We start from the raw sequence: 16,083 nt of genomic DNA on the forward strand, positions 1-16,083 counted from the left end.
CTCTTTAGGTAGATTCTCCCATTGAACTAAAACTTCCACCTCAGCCTTGTTGTTCTTCTTGACCAGCCTCTTCCCAATTACTGCCATAGGCTGTGCTAAAACCATCCCATCCTGGTCAGTAAGAGGCAAAGCAGCTTGGGGAATCAACTCTCCTCCTACCCTTTTCTTCAACTGTGACACATGAAACACTGGGTGAATAGCAGCCTCAGGGGGTAAATCCAGCCTATAAGCAACCCTTCCCACCTTAGCTGTGATCTTGTAAGGACCATAAAACCTGGCAGTAAGTTTGATGTTAGTTCTGACAGCCACTGATACTTGTCTATAGGGCTGTATTTTCAAATATACCCAATCTCCCACTTCAAAACTTCTTTCACTTCTCTTTTTATCAGCTTGTTGTTTCATTCTTGCTTGGGCTTTCTGCAAATTCTCTCTTAGAATGGCCACCATGACTGCCCTCTCTTTGAACCATTCATTCCCATCTCCTTCTGTCACCATATCAAATGCTATAGTAGGGGGCAAGTATCCATACAAAGCCTGGAATGGTGAACACTGTAGGGATGTGTGATAATTAGTGTTATACCAGTGTTCAGCTAAATGCAGCCATTTACTCCATGATTTGGGTTTGTGGAACACCATGCATCTTAAATAAGTTTTCAGGCATCTATTAACTCTCTCTGTTTGTCCATCAGACTGTGGATGATATGCTGTTGACATACTCAACTTAACTTGCAATTGTTTGAACAATGTTTGCCAAAATTTGCTCAAAAAGACTTTATCTTTGTCACTCACTATATCTTTGGGAATCCCATGGAGTTTGTAAACATTTTCCATGAATGCCTCTGCCACTTTTTCAGCTGTGTATGGATGTGATAGTGAAATGAAGTGGCTGTACTTAGAGAATCTGTCCACCACAACCATAATAACTTCCTTCCCATGTGACATAGGTAATCCTTCAATGAAATCCATAGAAATGCTTTGCCAAGCTTGTTCAGGAATTTTGAGAGGTTGCAACAAGCCTGGGTAAGCCACATTTTCCTCTTTGCATTGCTGACAAACTTCACAAGATTTGACTGCTGCTACTACCTCAGCTTTCATACCCCTCCAATAAAACAGTTGTTTCAGTCTATGATAAGTGGCATGTTGTCCTGGATGTCCTCCAATAGGTGAGCTGTGCATTTGAGCTAACAATTTGCTTCTTAAATCACCTGAGCCTCCCACATACAGTCTACCCTTATATCTGATCAATCCTTCAGTGATAGTAGTCTTTGATCCTTCCTCTGGTGCAATTAGATTCTCAGTCAACAGTTTATTAGCATATTCATCTCCTTCATAACTTTTTAGGACTTCTTCTATCCATAATGGCTTAGCAGTAGTTATAGCCATGAACTCAGCTTGCCCCACATCCTTTCTTCTTGATAGGGCATCTGCCCCACCATTCTCCTTGCCCTTTTTATATTGGATTTCATAACTCAGTCCTAGAAGTTTGGTTAGCCCTTTCTGTTGCATAGCAGTGGTGATTTTCTGTTCAAGTAAAAATTGTAAGCTCTGATGATCTGTTTTAATCACAAAATGCCCTCCACACAAGTAAGGTCTCCACTTGTCTATTGCATTGATGATAGACAAGTATTCTTTCTCATAGATTGATAATCCCAGGTGTTTTGGGCCAAATCCCTTGCTGTAATAGGCCACTGGTTTCCCTTCTTGCATTAATATTGCTCCCATTCCCTTATGACAAGCATCAGATTCAACCACAAACTTTTTATTGAAATCAGGCAATGCCAATACTGGAGCTGAGCATAGAGCATCCTTAAGAAGTTCAAAGGCCTCATCTGATTCCACACTCCACTTGAAGGCATCCTTTTTCAATAGGTCAGTGAGGGGTCTACTTATAGTACCATAAGATTTGATAAATCTCCTGTAGTAGCCTGTGAGACCAAGGAATCCCCTCAATTCCCTAATGTTGTTTGGTCTTGGCCATGCCCTCACAGCAACCAATTTATCAGGGTCAGTCTGCAACCCTCTCTCAGAAATAATGTGGCCTAAGTATTCCACTTCCTTCCTTGCAAATGAACACTTACTCAGCTTAGCCAGTAGTTGATTATTCTTCATGATTTCTAACACTTCCCTTAGGTGCTGCCAGTGACTCTCCATAGAAGGACTGTAAACTAAAATATCATCAAAAAACACCAGTACAGATTTCCTGATTAGTGGCTTAAACACATGATTCATCAAGGCTTGAAATGTTGCTGGTGCATTAGTAAGGCCAAAGGGCATAACCTTGAATTCGTATAAGCCTTGATGGGTTCTGAAAGCTGTTTTAAACTCTTCTCCTTGCTTCATCCTCACCTGATGATACCCAGCCCTTAGATCTAACTTGGTGAAGACCTTAGCAAGTGCCAATTCTGAAAAAAGATCTTCTATCAGTAGTATGGGAAATTTATTCTTGATAGTGATGCAATTCAATGCCCTGTAGTCCACACAAAATCTCCAAGAATTATCCTTCTTTAGAACCAGCAATACAGGAGAGGCAAAAGGTGAAGTACTTGGTGAGATTATACCAGCTGTCATCATTTCCTCTACCATCTTCTCAATAGTGTTCTTCTGCAAATAGGAGTATCTATATGGCTTGGAATTAACTGGCTTGGCTCCAGGAACTAATGGTATCTCATGATCAAATGGTCTCTGTGGTGGAAGGATCTTTGGTTCCTCAAAAAGCTTTTGATACTCCAACAATAGAGCAGACAATTCAGGCAAATTTCTTTCTGTCAAATCCATAGGGTTGATTCCTTGCAATGATCCTTGTAACAAATAGCCTTGTACACCTTCTTTCTGCCATCTCCTAACCTCCTTCTTAGTAGCTTGTTGCAAACTAATATTCTTGGTTAAACCCTTCAATAGAACCTTCTTTCCCTCCTTATGAAATGAAATGCCTAGTGGCCTGGTATGCAATTGGATGGGAGCATAAATATCAATCCAATCCATACCAAGAACAATGTCACATCCTCCCAACTTAAGGACTCTCATGTCCATTTTAAACTCTTCCTTCTGAATCTGCCATCTCAGTCCCTTGCACATAAATTCACAATTCATTTTCTCTCCATTGGCCACTGTAACCCTGAGAATTTCTGCTCTGTCAGCCACAATTCTTAGCTGGTCTAGTATCCTTGGGTCCACAAAACTATGAGTGCTTCCACTATCTACCAATATAGTAACAGGTTGCTTATTTATTGTGCCCCACAGCTTAATGGTATTGAATCCTTCACCACCAATCACAGCATTCATAGTTACTTCAACTTCTTCTGATTCTAGGGATGTTATAGGCTCAGAACTCTCATTGGGTTCCTCCTCACTTTCTGATCCATTCTCAGGTGATTCTTGGCCCTCAATAATGTTGAAAGTAGGGCCTTTACATTTATGTCCAGGATTCCATGGTTCAAAGCACCTAAAACATTTATTTTGTTCTCTGAGTTGGTCCCTGAATCTGTTGATCTCAGGTGTCCTGGCATTAGATTGCAAGGTGTTGGAATGTGTGGTTTTAGGTGTGTTCTGGCTGATTTGGGTTCTGTTTGGTTCATTTGACTTTGGGTTGTAGGTTCTGGAATTGGCTTGGGTTCTTTGGGTAGTGTAGGTTGGTTTTTGGGTGGATATGAAACTAGTTTTCTGTGGATCACTCACCTTCAAGCCCTTCTCAAATTGCCTAGCCAACCAAATGGCATCCTCCAAACTGTTAGGCTTAGATGTTCTCACAAAACACCTCAGTTGTTGCTTTAATCTCACCACATAGCTATCCAAGAAATATTGATCAGTCAAGTATGGATAAATCTGTATTAACAAGCCTTTGTACTCCTCAAATTTGTCAGAAAAGTCCACTACATTACCCCATTGCTTAAAATTAGAGAATTCCTCCATTACATCAATGTTACTCCCACAAAACCTCTTAACTACTGCATTAGCAAAGTTAGGCCAGTGAAACCCTTCCCTTAAACCATTGAGATATGCCTCATACCACATAGCCACCTTGCCAGTTAAGTTTACACATAAAACATGCATGATCTCATCTCTAGGGATCCTAGCCAACATAAAAAACCTCTCACACCTAACCACCCACAGCCTTGGATTATCATAATCAAAAGATGGAAACTCATGTTTATACCTCATTCCCAGCTCTCCTCCTGGATTGTTTTGGCCATTCCTTGCCCCAAAGTGCACTCTCCTAGCCATCCCAGGCCTAGCTGCATTTCCAGTGGGTCCCTGGAAACCATAAGGGTGTTCTGGTAGACCATACTCACCATCAGTGTCATCTTCCACCTCCACTTGTTCACCACCAGCAGGCTCCTTTCCTGATCTTCTTCCAGGATCTACACTGCCTTCACCTGGGCTCTGCTGAGTAGGTGGGGGTTGTCCATGGACTGAAGGTTGTTCCATGGGAGGGGGAGGAGGCATGTTCAATCTCAGCAACTCCATGATCTCGTCCTTCCATTCCACCATGTGAGCTCTAAGCTCCAAGATAGAGTCTTCCATTCTCTGTTGACCAGCAGTAATCCTTGTATTCTGCTCAAGATTACTTGCCTCCAACCTTGCTTCAAACTCAGCTTGTTTCTCCTGCAAAGCTCGGAACCTCTCATCATTAGTCACCATTTTTGCCCAGCAAAGGAGCTCTGATACCAAAATGTCACAGCCTGAATTTTCAAAACAAAATCCAAAAAAAACAAGCCACAAGTTCCAGAAGAGATAAGGAAGAAGAGAGAAGAATTTTAGGGAAAAGAAGCTAGGGTTTGTGATTTCATAAAAGCATAAGCATAAAAAAACATCCAAAAGCAGAAAAATATCTATATATTTAGGCTAATACAAACAAAATAGCATAACAAACTTCCGTTTTCTCAGCTGCAATCCCACTCAGCAAGCTAGCTTTGAAACGACGTCGTGTGGCATCCTCTTCCAACGGCTATACTCCAAGCGACGACGTTTTGTGCTTTATTTAAAAAAACGCCCAACCAACGCATCCGACGTCGCCGTTTGGTTAAGTGAGATAACGGCTCCTAACAGCTGCCTTCAAACGGTGTCGTTTTGGTCCCCGACTTCCTTTACTTAGAATTATTTTGTTCATTCTCCTTCTGCCTTCCTCTCTTGATTCCCAAATCATTGGTTTCATCTTCTAAGGTCATCACACTCTCCCGCCACTTTTTCATTTATATCTCTCCGCTTCTTGTTACACGTTAACTCTTCAATCTTTGTTCCCTCAATTCGATTCAAGTTAGTCTTTCTCCTCCAGTTTGTTCATCTTGGAATCTCCAAATTCAGAAGCTCCTCTGCTCTTTTCAATTCTGTGGAAATGGGAGTTTACGATTCCCTTAGGAACTGCCAATAAATTTACATAAGTATGTCGTAAAGCACTGATATTTGTCCTGCTGATTAATTTTGGTGGAGATAATGACTAATTATGAGGTTCCATTGGCTGCGCAGGTGGCGGTGGTCTACTAGGTTTTGGCTCTTTTGGGCGACCATGATTTCAGGCCAATGGGTGCTTCCAGTTCAGTACTCTATACTCTATACTTATTATTGAGTATTTCACATGAGATATTGTTGATATTTGTCTCGAATGCTTCTGTGCTTATAAATCTTTATGTTTTGGTAATCTTTGAATCTTTGCTGAATGATACACTGTTGATAGTACAGTTTAAGAAATTTACGACTAAAGTGATGTGTTTCAGATTGTTGATTGTTGAGTGATACATTTTTCATTTTTGATAATACAGTGTAAGAAATTTATGATTGAATAAATGTTTGAATCTTTGTTGAATGATACACTGTTGATAGTACAATGTAAGAAATTTATGAATAAAGTGATGTCTTTTAGATTGTTGAATGATACATTGTTGATAGTACAGGGTAAGAATTAAGAAATTTATGAACGAATGTGTTATGAGAGTACTTTAGCATAGGGTTAAAATCTTAAATTTAGTGTGATACAAGATCGGGTAGTATTACGTGATTTCAAATATGGAGGCTAGAAACCAGCTTGGTTGGCGTGAGTGGCCTTGCACTCTCATCCCTTAAGAGAGGTCAGGAGTTTAAATCCCCTCTCATATGGAAAAACCAATATGGCCAGCACTTTGCTTAAAGGTGTCTCCTACAGTTAGGGCTGCTCATGACACCTCGTGATCTAACCCCCCCAAAAAAGAGACTAGTACAATACAAATTGATCAGAATTTTTATTAATTACACGGAAATATTGTAGATGTTTAAGTAATAAAAAGTTGTAAGGTCCAGCAGTTAGGGAAAAGCTCATTTAGCAAGAGATGAGAGTAGAATAAGAGATAACATAAAGATAGATTGATTTTAACTTGATAGAAATAAGCCTTTCATTTATAGGATATGAGATACCAAAGACTGCGTGTGTATTGACTGTATTCTAGCAATGACGTGTCCATTAAAAGCAAATGTACTCACACACTGTACTAAACATTGCAATGCCTAATGTCATTTGTAATCATAGTCAGGATAGTTTTGTTATAACAAATAAAGAAAGCAAATGAAGAAAGGAAAAAGGCCACAAACAAGGATTTAATCTTTATCTCATACAAGAAAGAGAACTAAGAAGTTATTGCTTAAACCTATCAAGAAACTTGGAATCTAAGAAAATCAAAGAGGCAATAAAATTATTTGTCAACCAATACTGTTGATAAATCATAAATGCTTCTGCTCTGGATTGTTGCCTGTAATTGTGTCCAAGTTGTAGCTACATTACATTTGACTATAAATCTTCTCCTTTTGTCTGTGTCAATCACATAAGTTTAGCTGCTATTTCATGTGTTGCCCTTTTCTGGGATTTAGCTTTATTCATATCTTGGCAAGCTTAGAAACAGCAAAGGTTTCTTCTTCTCCACCTTCATTTGCAACTGCCTGGTCTGGAATTTAAAACTGTGCACTTTTTCAGTTCAATGGTGTCCTAAAGAGAATTATCAATCCTTCATTAGATTTATTAGAAGAGATGACCTTTTATCCTATTAGTATTTCTGTGAGAACAAAACCAGAATGCATAGGTGATGCGATACAGGAAATCAATGCAGATTCAGGAGAATGATTTATTCCAAAATATCTTTTGATTGATTGTTATTTGAATTTGATTTATTTCCTTCGCAAGTGTCTAATAATTTTGGTAAGGAGCCTTGATGATTCTCCTTCCCTTTTTATGTTTTATTGACTCTGTGTAATCCTCGTATATAAAGGAGATTTCTGTGCTAATAAAATTAATTAATGCTGAATTAAGTCAAAAGGAGACGGAAACTCCCAGAAAATACCAATCCTTCTTTTTCATTCATTAAGTAGTTTTTCCCTTCTATATCTGTCCGTCGATATTCTTCCTTGAGCCAAGATAGGCAAGCCTATACCTTCTATACATTGCCCATTGACATGAGGTTTCACCAAGAAATAAAAATAGGCATCACTCTTATCATTCAGTTGGCCTGATCAAAAGGCATAATTGATAATAACTAGATATGAACCATGCGATACCCAAATAGTCTATCGAAAAGTCTGAAGGCTCCTAGAAAAATGAAGTTTTACATATGTTATACATGTTTATTTTCAATATAGAATATCATACATTACTCACATAGACACAGAATGTAGCAATAATGTATTCATAAAAAAAGCAAAAATGCATACTGTACTAAACATTGCAGTGATCAAGCTAATAATGTGATATATACTCATGGTTAGGGCATTTAATTGATAATAAATAAGAAAATAAAGAAATGAAAAAGGTTATATAGACAAGTATTTGTTTTATATACTCATGGTTAGGGCATTTAACCATCACTTGTGTCACCTGATGAGAAGTAGTTGTCTTCACAATCATTTTCCAAATCTTCTCCATTAGTCCTTGCCAATTGTTCAAGTTCAGCTGCTACTTCTTTCATGCATGGCCTTTTTCTAGCGTTTAGCTTTATGCATCTCTTGGCAAGCCTTGCAACAGCAAAGATTTCTTCTCCACCTTCATTTGCGACTGGATGGTCTAGAATTTCAAGCAGTGTATCTTTTTGCTTCAAAGATGTCTTAAAGCGAATCGCCAATCCTTCATCAGATTTATTGGGAGAGACGACCTTTTGTCCTGTCAGTATTTCCGCGAGGACAATCCCAAATGCGTAGACGTCGCTCTTATCATTTAGCTGTCCTGAGCGGAAGTATTCAGGATCTAAGTAGCCAATTGTGCCCCCAACTAACGTTGTTAAATGTGTTTTATCAATAGACACTGCCCTTGAGAGTCCAAAATCTGAGACCACTGCCCTATATTTTTCATCTAGAAGTATGTTGCTTGACTTGACGTCTCTATGAAAGATGGCAGTAGAAGCATATGAATGCAAATAGGCTAATGCCCCTGCTACTTCTGCAGCAATCTGCAAACGACGTGTCCAGGACAGTGGTGAAGAAGTACTAGGAACATTATTAAGATGCTGTGAAAGGGTTCCATTGGATATGTATTCATATACAATTAATGGAACTTCAGTTTCCAAACAACAGCCCAAGACTTTCACAATGTGCCTGTGATTTATTTGGGAGACGATGAAGATCTCATTGATAAACTGACCGACCTGACCTTCGTCTACCTTGTTAGATCTCTTCACGGCTACTATGCACCCATCCGATAACATGCCTTTGTATACTGTACCCAGTCCACCTTTCCCAAGAATTCGACTTTGATTGAAATTGTCTGTTGCTTTCTCTAGTTCTTCTGTCTTGAAAATTTTAATTTCTAATACACTTCCTCTGTTACAAGAAGACATTTGTTTTTGCAATAAGAAGCCTCCATTCCTCTTGAAGAACCTTTCTTTGGCTTTCTCAAGTTTCCTCCTTTTTAACTTACGATTAAGCCAGAATCCAATGGCTGCAAGTAATATAACACTTATGCCCATTCCAACACCTGTTGAGGAAACACTACATTCATTAATTTATGGACTTAAGGCAATATTGTGTTGTGGCTTCTAAAGATTTATTATTTCCATACCTAAACAAATTAGCTTGACCAACATACGCCTTTCATGGTCAGGTATGCAAGTGTATCCATGTGGACTGGATTTACTTAAATCACTGCGGTAGCCTTGTCGACAGCTGCAATAGTAGCTGCCTGGAATATTAACACAATCTGCGTTGTTTGGGCACATGTTCTCCTTCTGGGTTTCACACTCGTCAATATCTTCACAGTCAATAAAAAGAGAATCATTACTTAGCATATTCTCTCTTAAAAGTGACTAGTGTAAATTTGCATTGCATTTAGGCAAATGTTAACATAATTATGTCATCACTTCATTAAGTTTGTGTGCCAGTTTCTCAATTAAATGATATGTAAGGCTTAAAGCAGAGATTAGAGAACAGGGATTCTATCTTTCAGTAAAGGAAGAGAAGATATATTTAATACTCCTTTTATCCTATTTTACTTGTCATGTTTACTATTTATTAGTCAAACCAACTCTTTCTTCTTTGCTTATTTTTTTTAGTATTTTTTTAATTATTTTTAAATTTGATTTTTTGTGTTTTATAGTACTTTTAATATGGTTTCTATGAGTTAATGTCATCTAGGGTCCTCCGAGTATACTGATTCAGGCACATTTAGTCTTAAACTTTTAAATTTTAACTAATTGTGGTCTTTCAACTTTCAAACATTAACTAGTCGTGGTCCTCCTAAAAGGGCGACATTGCCTGGCTAAAACTAACAGAATGAAGGATCACGACTTGTTAAAATTTGTAAGTTTAAAGACCGCATGTGGTTAACTTGAAAGTTTGATTAAATGTGGCAAAACCACTATACAGGGGACCCCAAATGACATTAACTCTAAAATTTTATGTACTAATACTAAACACAATATTATGAAAAATTGAATTCAAATAACTTCAGGCAAGCCTGGTTAACCGAACTAGACGGAGGGAGTAATTACCTTGGCATCCATGAGGTAAGTATGGGTTTCCTTGATAACCTGGAGAGCAGCGGCACAGATATCCTACACCGCGAGCTGAGTTTTCACAGTAAGTATTGTTGCCACATATGCTGTTTTTTGCATTGCGACAACTGAGATTTCCAACTGACCAGTCAAGCACCATTGGTGTACCATACTTTGCAGTGCAGTCAGAGAAGTTATACTCATCAAACTTGTCAAAGCTCTTCTCAACTATCACAATATAGCTGCACTGGTTGCTAGCCCAAGCGCTGCCTTTCGTGTTCATGGTGACAACTGCCCCGGAAAAGTTGCCTAGCCTTTTCTGGATGGGTGTTTGGCAGCAGCCATTGCCAGAACATGATGACAAGGACGAGAAATCGGGCACACTGCTCCTGCTACTTTCACAAAGCGATGCACACCCGATTATGATGTCTCCATTGCCGGAATCCCACAAGTATGCGAATATATCACACCCTACTGCCACGAACTTGTTCATGGTATATGAGAAGCTGAAATATGGCTCTAAAAACCCGGAGGAGACATCTCCTACCAGGTTTTTCCCGGAGGTGTTGCTATAGAGCATGGGCATTGCTATGCCCATAACGGTGATGGTGTCGGATGAGATGTCGAGAATGGTGGTTCCAATTACATATGGCAGCTTGGCAACCTCAACCTGGGTTGAATTGTCGCACTCCACTCGAAATGCTTCATCCAGATAGCACCCAGTCCCAGCTTTTTCGATCCCAAATGGGTATGGAATTGTCAAGTTTCCGCATTTCTCTTGGCAACCTGGCTTTGCCCATCCACCGCTGGCTGTCGTTTCCTGAAACGCTCTGCCGCTGATGATCATAAACCAAATTAGCACAGTAAATGCTGCCATGTTGTATAAATAGTGAATGTTTAATTTGGGAAACTCAGAGTATGTATTGAAATTGGGTCACGTTCATCTCAAATTACGTATCATTTTTCCTATAAAGCTATTGAGATTTCTTCTGGGATAGATATGGTGTTTTTTCAACTATAAATCTAATGAGATTTCTTCCATGAGAAATGGACCTGAACTAATAGCGTGGACGAAGTCTTATGCAGAGTCGTTACTGTCGGCGCCACCAAACGACGAGTTTTTCTAACTAGAATTGACACGTGTTGTGCTGCTGCCTGCTTGCTTGGTACCTCTTGTAATTTTTTTCCTCTAATCCATCCATCTTCATTAAAATAATTATTTTAATTAAAATGATTTTAAAAATTATTTTTAAATTAATATTCGACACGTTAGCATGTATTTAGGTAAAACAAGTCATTTTGGGTTGAATTGAATGTATTTGCATAGTTTAGGGACTCAATTGCACTTTTTTTTTTTGTTTTTTTTTTTTTTTGTTTTTTTTTGTTTTTTTTTTAGTTCGCTGGTCCAATTGCAATGTGGTGTGCAGTTGAGTAGCCTATTTGACTACTATTCTTAAAATATATTATCTTATTCTAAAATATTCATTATTCTAACACGCGCGTAGATCAATTTTTTTGTTTATATCAAAATGACGTCATTTTGGAACGTTATCTACACAATAATTTACCTCATCATACAAGGTGAACCTTATTCCATAATATAATTTGAGATTCTTTTTTCACGTGGTCTCATTGATTGGGCATTAGGATGGAAGAGAACAAATAAACTATCTCCTTTAAAAAATGAAAATTAAATAAAGTACACAGATCAACCACTATATAATGTGATGTTACCTCTATTCAGTAACAGATTCAAAAAATCATCTGAGTGGAGGCAAATATTAAATGACGTTAGAAATGTCAATGACAAAATATCAAACAACCATAATAAGGTTAAAATACAACATACATTATAAATTACAATATATTTATGAGAAAATATGAAACATAATCAATTAGATAAAATAATTTAAATAACAATATATTCATAAATACTTTTAAATTTTAATTTATTTTAGTTAGATCGATTTTTCTAAATTAATTCGAATACAATAAAGTATATTATAAACTTGTATACTACATTAACTAAATGATTTATAAAAACTAGACTAAAAGAGCATTTAATTTGTTAATTAAATGATTCATAAAAAGTAGTCTAAAAATATTTAATTTATCTTGTGAAGAAATGAAAGAGAGAAGATAATTAAAAGTGTTGCTAATGAGATTTGAACCCATGACATAAGTCTTTTATAACATAAAATTAGAAGTTCAACCAACTAAGCTACTCAAACTATTAATATTTTTAACATAATTATGGATTTTATATTATATTTTATGCTATATATGTATACATATACATATATGTATACATATATAGTCCCTTAAGCATGAGGTTGGAGGTTCGATCCCCGTCCATGTGAATGGAGCAAATCATTTGGCTAGTCTCCTATCACTTAGTGTGTTGACCGTTGGGATGGAGGTCGACTGGTATAACTTAGGGCAATAAAAATAAATAAATAAATTGGGGCAGCTGTCCCCACAGTGGATCCGCCCCTGCTTCTATTATCATTCTAAATGGATGGTCACAATATTTAACATCGGTAGTAGAAGCATTGATTCTTTGAGAATTTCAAAATAAATAAATAGAAAAATGTATAGTCAAATTTTTGTTGTCACGTTAATTAAGGAATAAGAGTAAATGGTACGCATAATATAAATTTTCCCTTATTATTGTCCTTCAAAATTTTATTAGACATATTGTTCTAAGAGCATCCCCATTAGGGAATTATACTTGAATGCTTTTCACAAGTATGGATTAGAAATTGTTGCAGGTGAGTTCCTCCTGCAAGGAGGAGATTTTGTCAGACTTAAAAAAAAAAAAAAAAAAAAAAAAAAAAAAAAAAAAAAAAAAAAAGATAAAGTGAGACGCGTGTTTGCGTCTCACTGCATAAGCAATTGAGTGTGGTCGCCAGCTAGCGGCCACTCTCAATTGAAGACTTTTTTTTTTTTTTTTTTGAATTTCATTATAAAATTATTCTGGCCGTTGCATTTGAACCGCCAACTTCTTGCTTTTTAATTTTTTTTAAAAATTTTTTAATTTAACTTTGTAACATTATTATTTTTTATTTTTTTAATTATTAATATAATGTTATTTAATTTTTTAAATATATTATTGTTATTAAATTTATATTTATTAATTAAATTAAAGTTTTTAATTATCAATAGTATTATTATTAAGAATATTGTTATCAAATTTATAATTATAATTTTTCACAATGATAATAGATAAAGAAATCATTAAAATATATAGAGTAAAATGGTGGGTCCACCAAAAATTATGAAAAAATTTAAAACTAATGGGAAGAATAGTTTTTGAAATTGAATGAGATAGTGGATGATGAGGTGGATGTTGGGACCCACAAAAATCTAGAAAAAAATTCCCAACTATTGAGGATGCTCTAAACAGCATGTTAGGGCATTATCCTCCGCAAATTATGTAGTGGACTCGTGTCCACAATGCATTGTGGACACGAGTCCAAAACGACATCGTTTTCAGGGAAAACGCGTCATTTCAGTTAAAAAAAATTTTGATTTTGTCTTGCCGTTAACGGCGTTATTCGTTTGTGCCATTATGAATGTACAGTTATGAGATTATGAATGTACAGTTATGGAATTATGAATGTAAGTTATAAAATTATGAACACAGAGCTCTGACATTATGAACTTACAATTATGAACATATAATGATAAAATTATGAACATAGAGCTCTAAAATTGTGAACATCGAGCTTTGAAAATGTTAGGAATAAAATGTAATAATTTTGATGAGCCAAATTTGTATTTTTAGAACCCCCATATTTTATTTTGAGTCTAGTTGTCTATTAGCCTAAGTCCCAAGTCAAGCCATAAAAGTCTACGAATTCTTAGCAAAATATACTTATCCAGAATGTTACTATTTGAGATTTATTTACCTTAGAAGACACTAAAGGATGAAGCGGTGAAGTGGATAAGGAACAAGGTGACTAAAGTCAAATGTCACAAGTTCTAGACTCAATCTCTACATTTTTATGTAAGAGATAAAGAGGGGACGACGAAGGGGCTGAAGGGGACGACCAAGGGGCAGACTCGGTTTATTTTACGAATTAATGTGAAATTCTACTAGACTCGGTTTATTCTACGAATTAATGTGAAATTCTACTAAAGCCATTCTGGGAATAAAGATTAAATCCAGAAATATTAACTAATGAGTTAATATGGCATAGTGGTACGAGCTTAGAAAACAGATCTGATTGGGATTGTGTTTAAATCTCATTGGAAGTATATTTTTTAAAGATGACACTTGTTGGGTGCATGCTACAATGTGGACACATGTCATGCTAAGTTGACTACAAGTTTGGAAGCTTGTGGACATGATAAGGAAGATGCACGTGAATTCTTCTACACATCTTCTTTCTCATTTATATCTCTTGCTATGAATCTCATATCACTTCAGAAGAAGAAATGGACGGAGATATAATTTTTACTCAAGCAAGAATCAGCAGAAAATCTTTTTGAAGATTTCATCATTTTGAATCCGTCAAGATAAGGTAATTATTTTTCGGAGAAGATTTAGCTGATGAGCCGACATATACGACTTTGAAGTTTTGTCAGGTGAGGATTTTCAAAATCACTGTGGAAGCCCATCTCTTGCATTAAATCACCGCAATGCAAGTTGGCAATAATGTGTAGCTGATCAAAATGAACGATCAAGATCAACTGATGCTACAACGGTAATATAGCTTCTTCAGCTATATATACCAAGAAGACTTGAAGACATGAAGCAGAGAAAAAGAGAGTGCAATACACGAAAAAGAGAAGGCAAGGCAATACAAAGAAAAGCAAAATTCGAAAATATCCATCTTGAGCTTACACGAGAGATTCTTCAAGTCATTAGAAGAGAAATTTGTTTTCTCTTAAACTTACCTCTACTGTGTGTAGAAAGAGGGTTGAGTGTAGCTTTGTGCAAGACACTACCCTGTTGAGTGTAGCTTTGTGCGAGACACTCGTGCGTGTAGCTTTGTGCGAGACACTCGTGGTTGCTGAGTGTAGCTGTGTGCGAGACGCTCGGTGGTGCTAAGTGTAGCTGGGTGCAAGACACTTAGTTGGTGTAGGAGTATAGCTTTGTGCGAGATACTCGGGAGTATAGCTTTGTGCGAAATACTCGGGATTGAGTGTAGCTGTGTGCAAAACACTCGGGAAGTGCCTGTGTGCACTTGATTCACTATTTGTATCTGGGTGAACGAGATAGTGAATTTCCTCCTTGGAGTGAAAGGAGAAGAGTGGACTAGGAGGATTACACCACCTCTGAACCACTATAAATTGTCTCTCTCTCATTTACTTACTGCCTTTATTTATTATTGCATGCATACTAACCCATTTACTATTCGTCTTACTCATTTATCTTATTGATTGGGTTATGTGACTTACAAGTGCATGCAGACACAATTCCATTTGGACTCACTCATTGATTCACACGTGACATCACACACATATTGAGTGAACCATCTCTTTAAATATTTTGTTGTCTTGCATGTTGAATATTTGACTGACCCATCTTATATTGTGCGAATTATTCATCTGGGTTTAGTAGCTTTCACGTATGCATGTGGGCATAAATTAGCATATTTATTATTTGAGCCATTGCAAGCATATTCATCATATTGCATGTGATATATCTCTTTGATTTTACGTAACATTTAGTTGTTTTAATTATTCCGCTGCGCATCTAAGTTTCATATCTTGTTACTTAGAGTTGAAATTACCAAAGTGTTATTAATTGTGAAAAAGTTTAAAAAGTCTATTCACCCCCCCTCTAGACTTTTTACCACCCTATCGGGACCAACAGAAAATTATGATTTTACAGTTATTGAATTATGAATGTACAGTTACGGAATTATGAATGTACAGTTATGCAATTATGAATGTACAGTTATGCAATTATGAATGTACAGTTATGAAATTATGAACACAGAGCTCTGACATTATGAACTTACAATATGAACATATAGTGATAAAATTATGAACATAGAGCTCTAAAATTGTGAACATAGAGCTTCGAAAATTATGAAGATGAATGTACAGTTATGGAAGTATGAATGTACAGTTATGGAATTATGAACATAGAGCTCTGACATTATGAACTTACAATTATGAACATATAGTAATA

General features: G+C 36.7%; 1 protein-coding gene and 1 long non-coding RNA gene across 2 annotated transcripts; one reads left to right on the forward strand and one right to left on the reverse strand.

Moving 5' to 3' along the window:
* Nucleotides 1–5,176: 5,176 nt before the first annotated feature.
* On the forward strand, nucleotides 5,177–10,230 carry LOC109183471. The gene is made up of 4 exons (XR_002054555.1): nucleotides 5,177–5,378; nucleotides 5,464–5,530; nucleotides 9,896–10,023; nucleotides 10,119–10,230. It is a non-coding gene; the product is annotated as an uncharacterized LOC109183471 (long non-coding RNA).
* On the reverse strand, nucleotides 6,711–10,955 carry LOC109183470 (wall-associated receptor kinase 2-like). Its single transcript, XM_019333570.1, has 4 exons — nucleotides 9,936–10,955; nucleotides 9,008–9,196; nucleotides 7,770–8,923; nucleotides 6,711–6,874 (listed from the first exon to the last, which is right to left on the reverse strand). The coding sequence occupies exons 1-3, from the start codon at nucleotides 10,813–10,815 to the stop codon at nucleotides 7,812–7,814; spliced, it is 2,181 nt and encodes a 726-aa protein (XP_019189115.1). The 5' UTR covers nucleotides 10,816–10,955; the 3' UTR covers nucleotides 6,711–6,874; nucleotides 7,770–7,811.
* Between the last annotated feature and the right edge of the window lie 5,128 nt (nucleotides 10,956–16,083).

Source organism: Ipomoea nil, unplaced genomic scaffold (assembly GCF_001879475.1).
Source record: "Ipomoea nil cultivar Tokyo-kokei standard unplaced genomic scaffold, Asagao_1.1 scaffold1129, whole genome shotgun sequence".
Lineage (NCBI taxonomy): Eukaryota > Viridiplantae > Streptophyta > Magnoliopsida > Solanales > Convolvulaceae > Ipomoea > Ipomoea nil.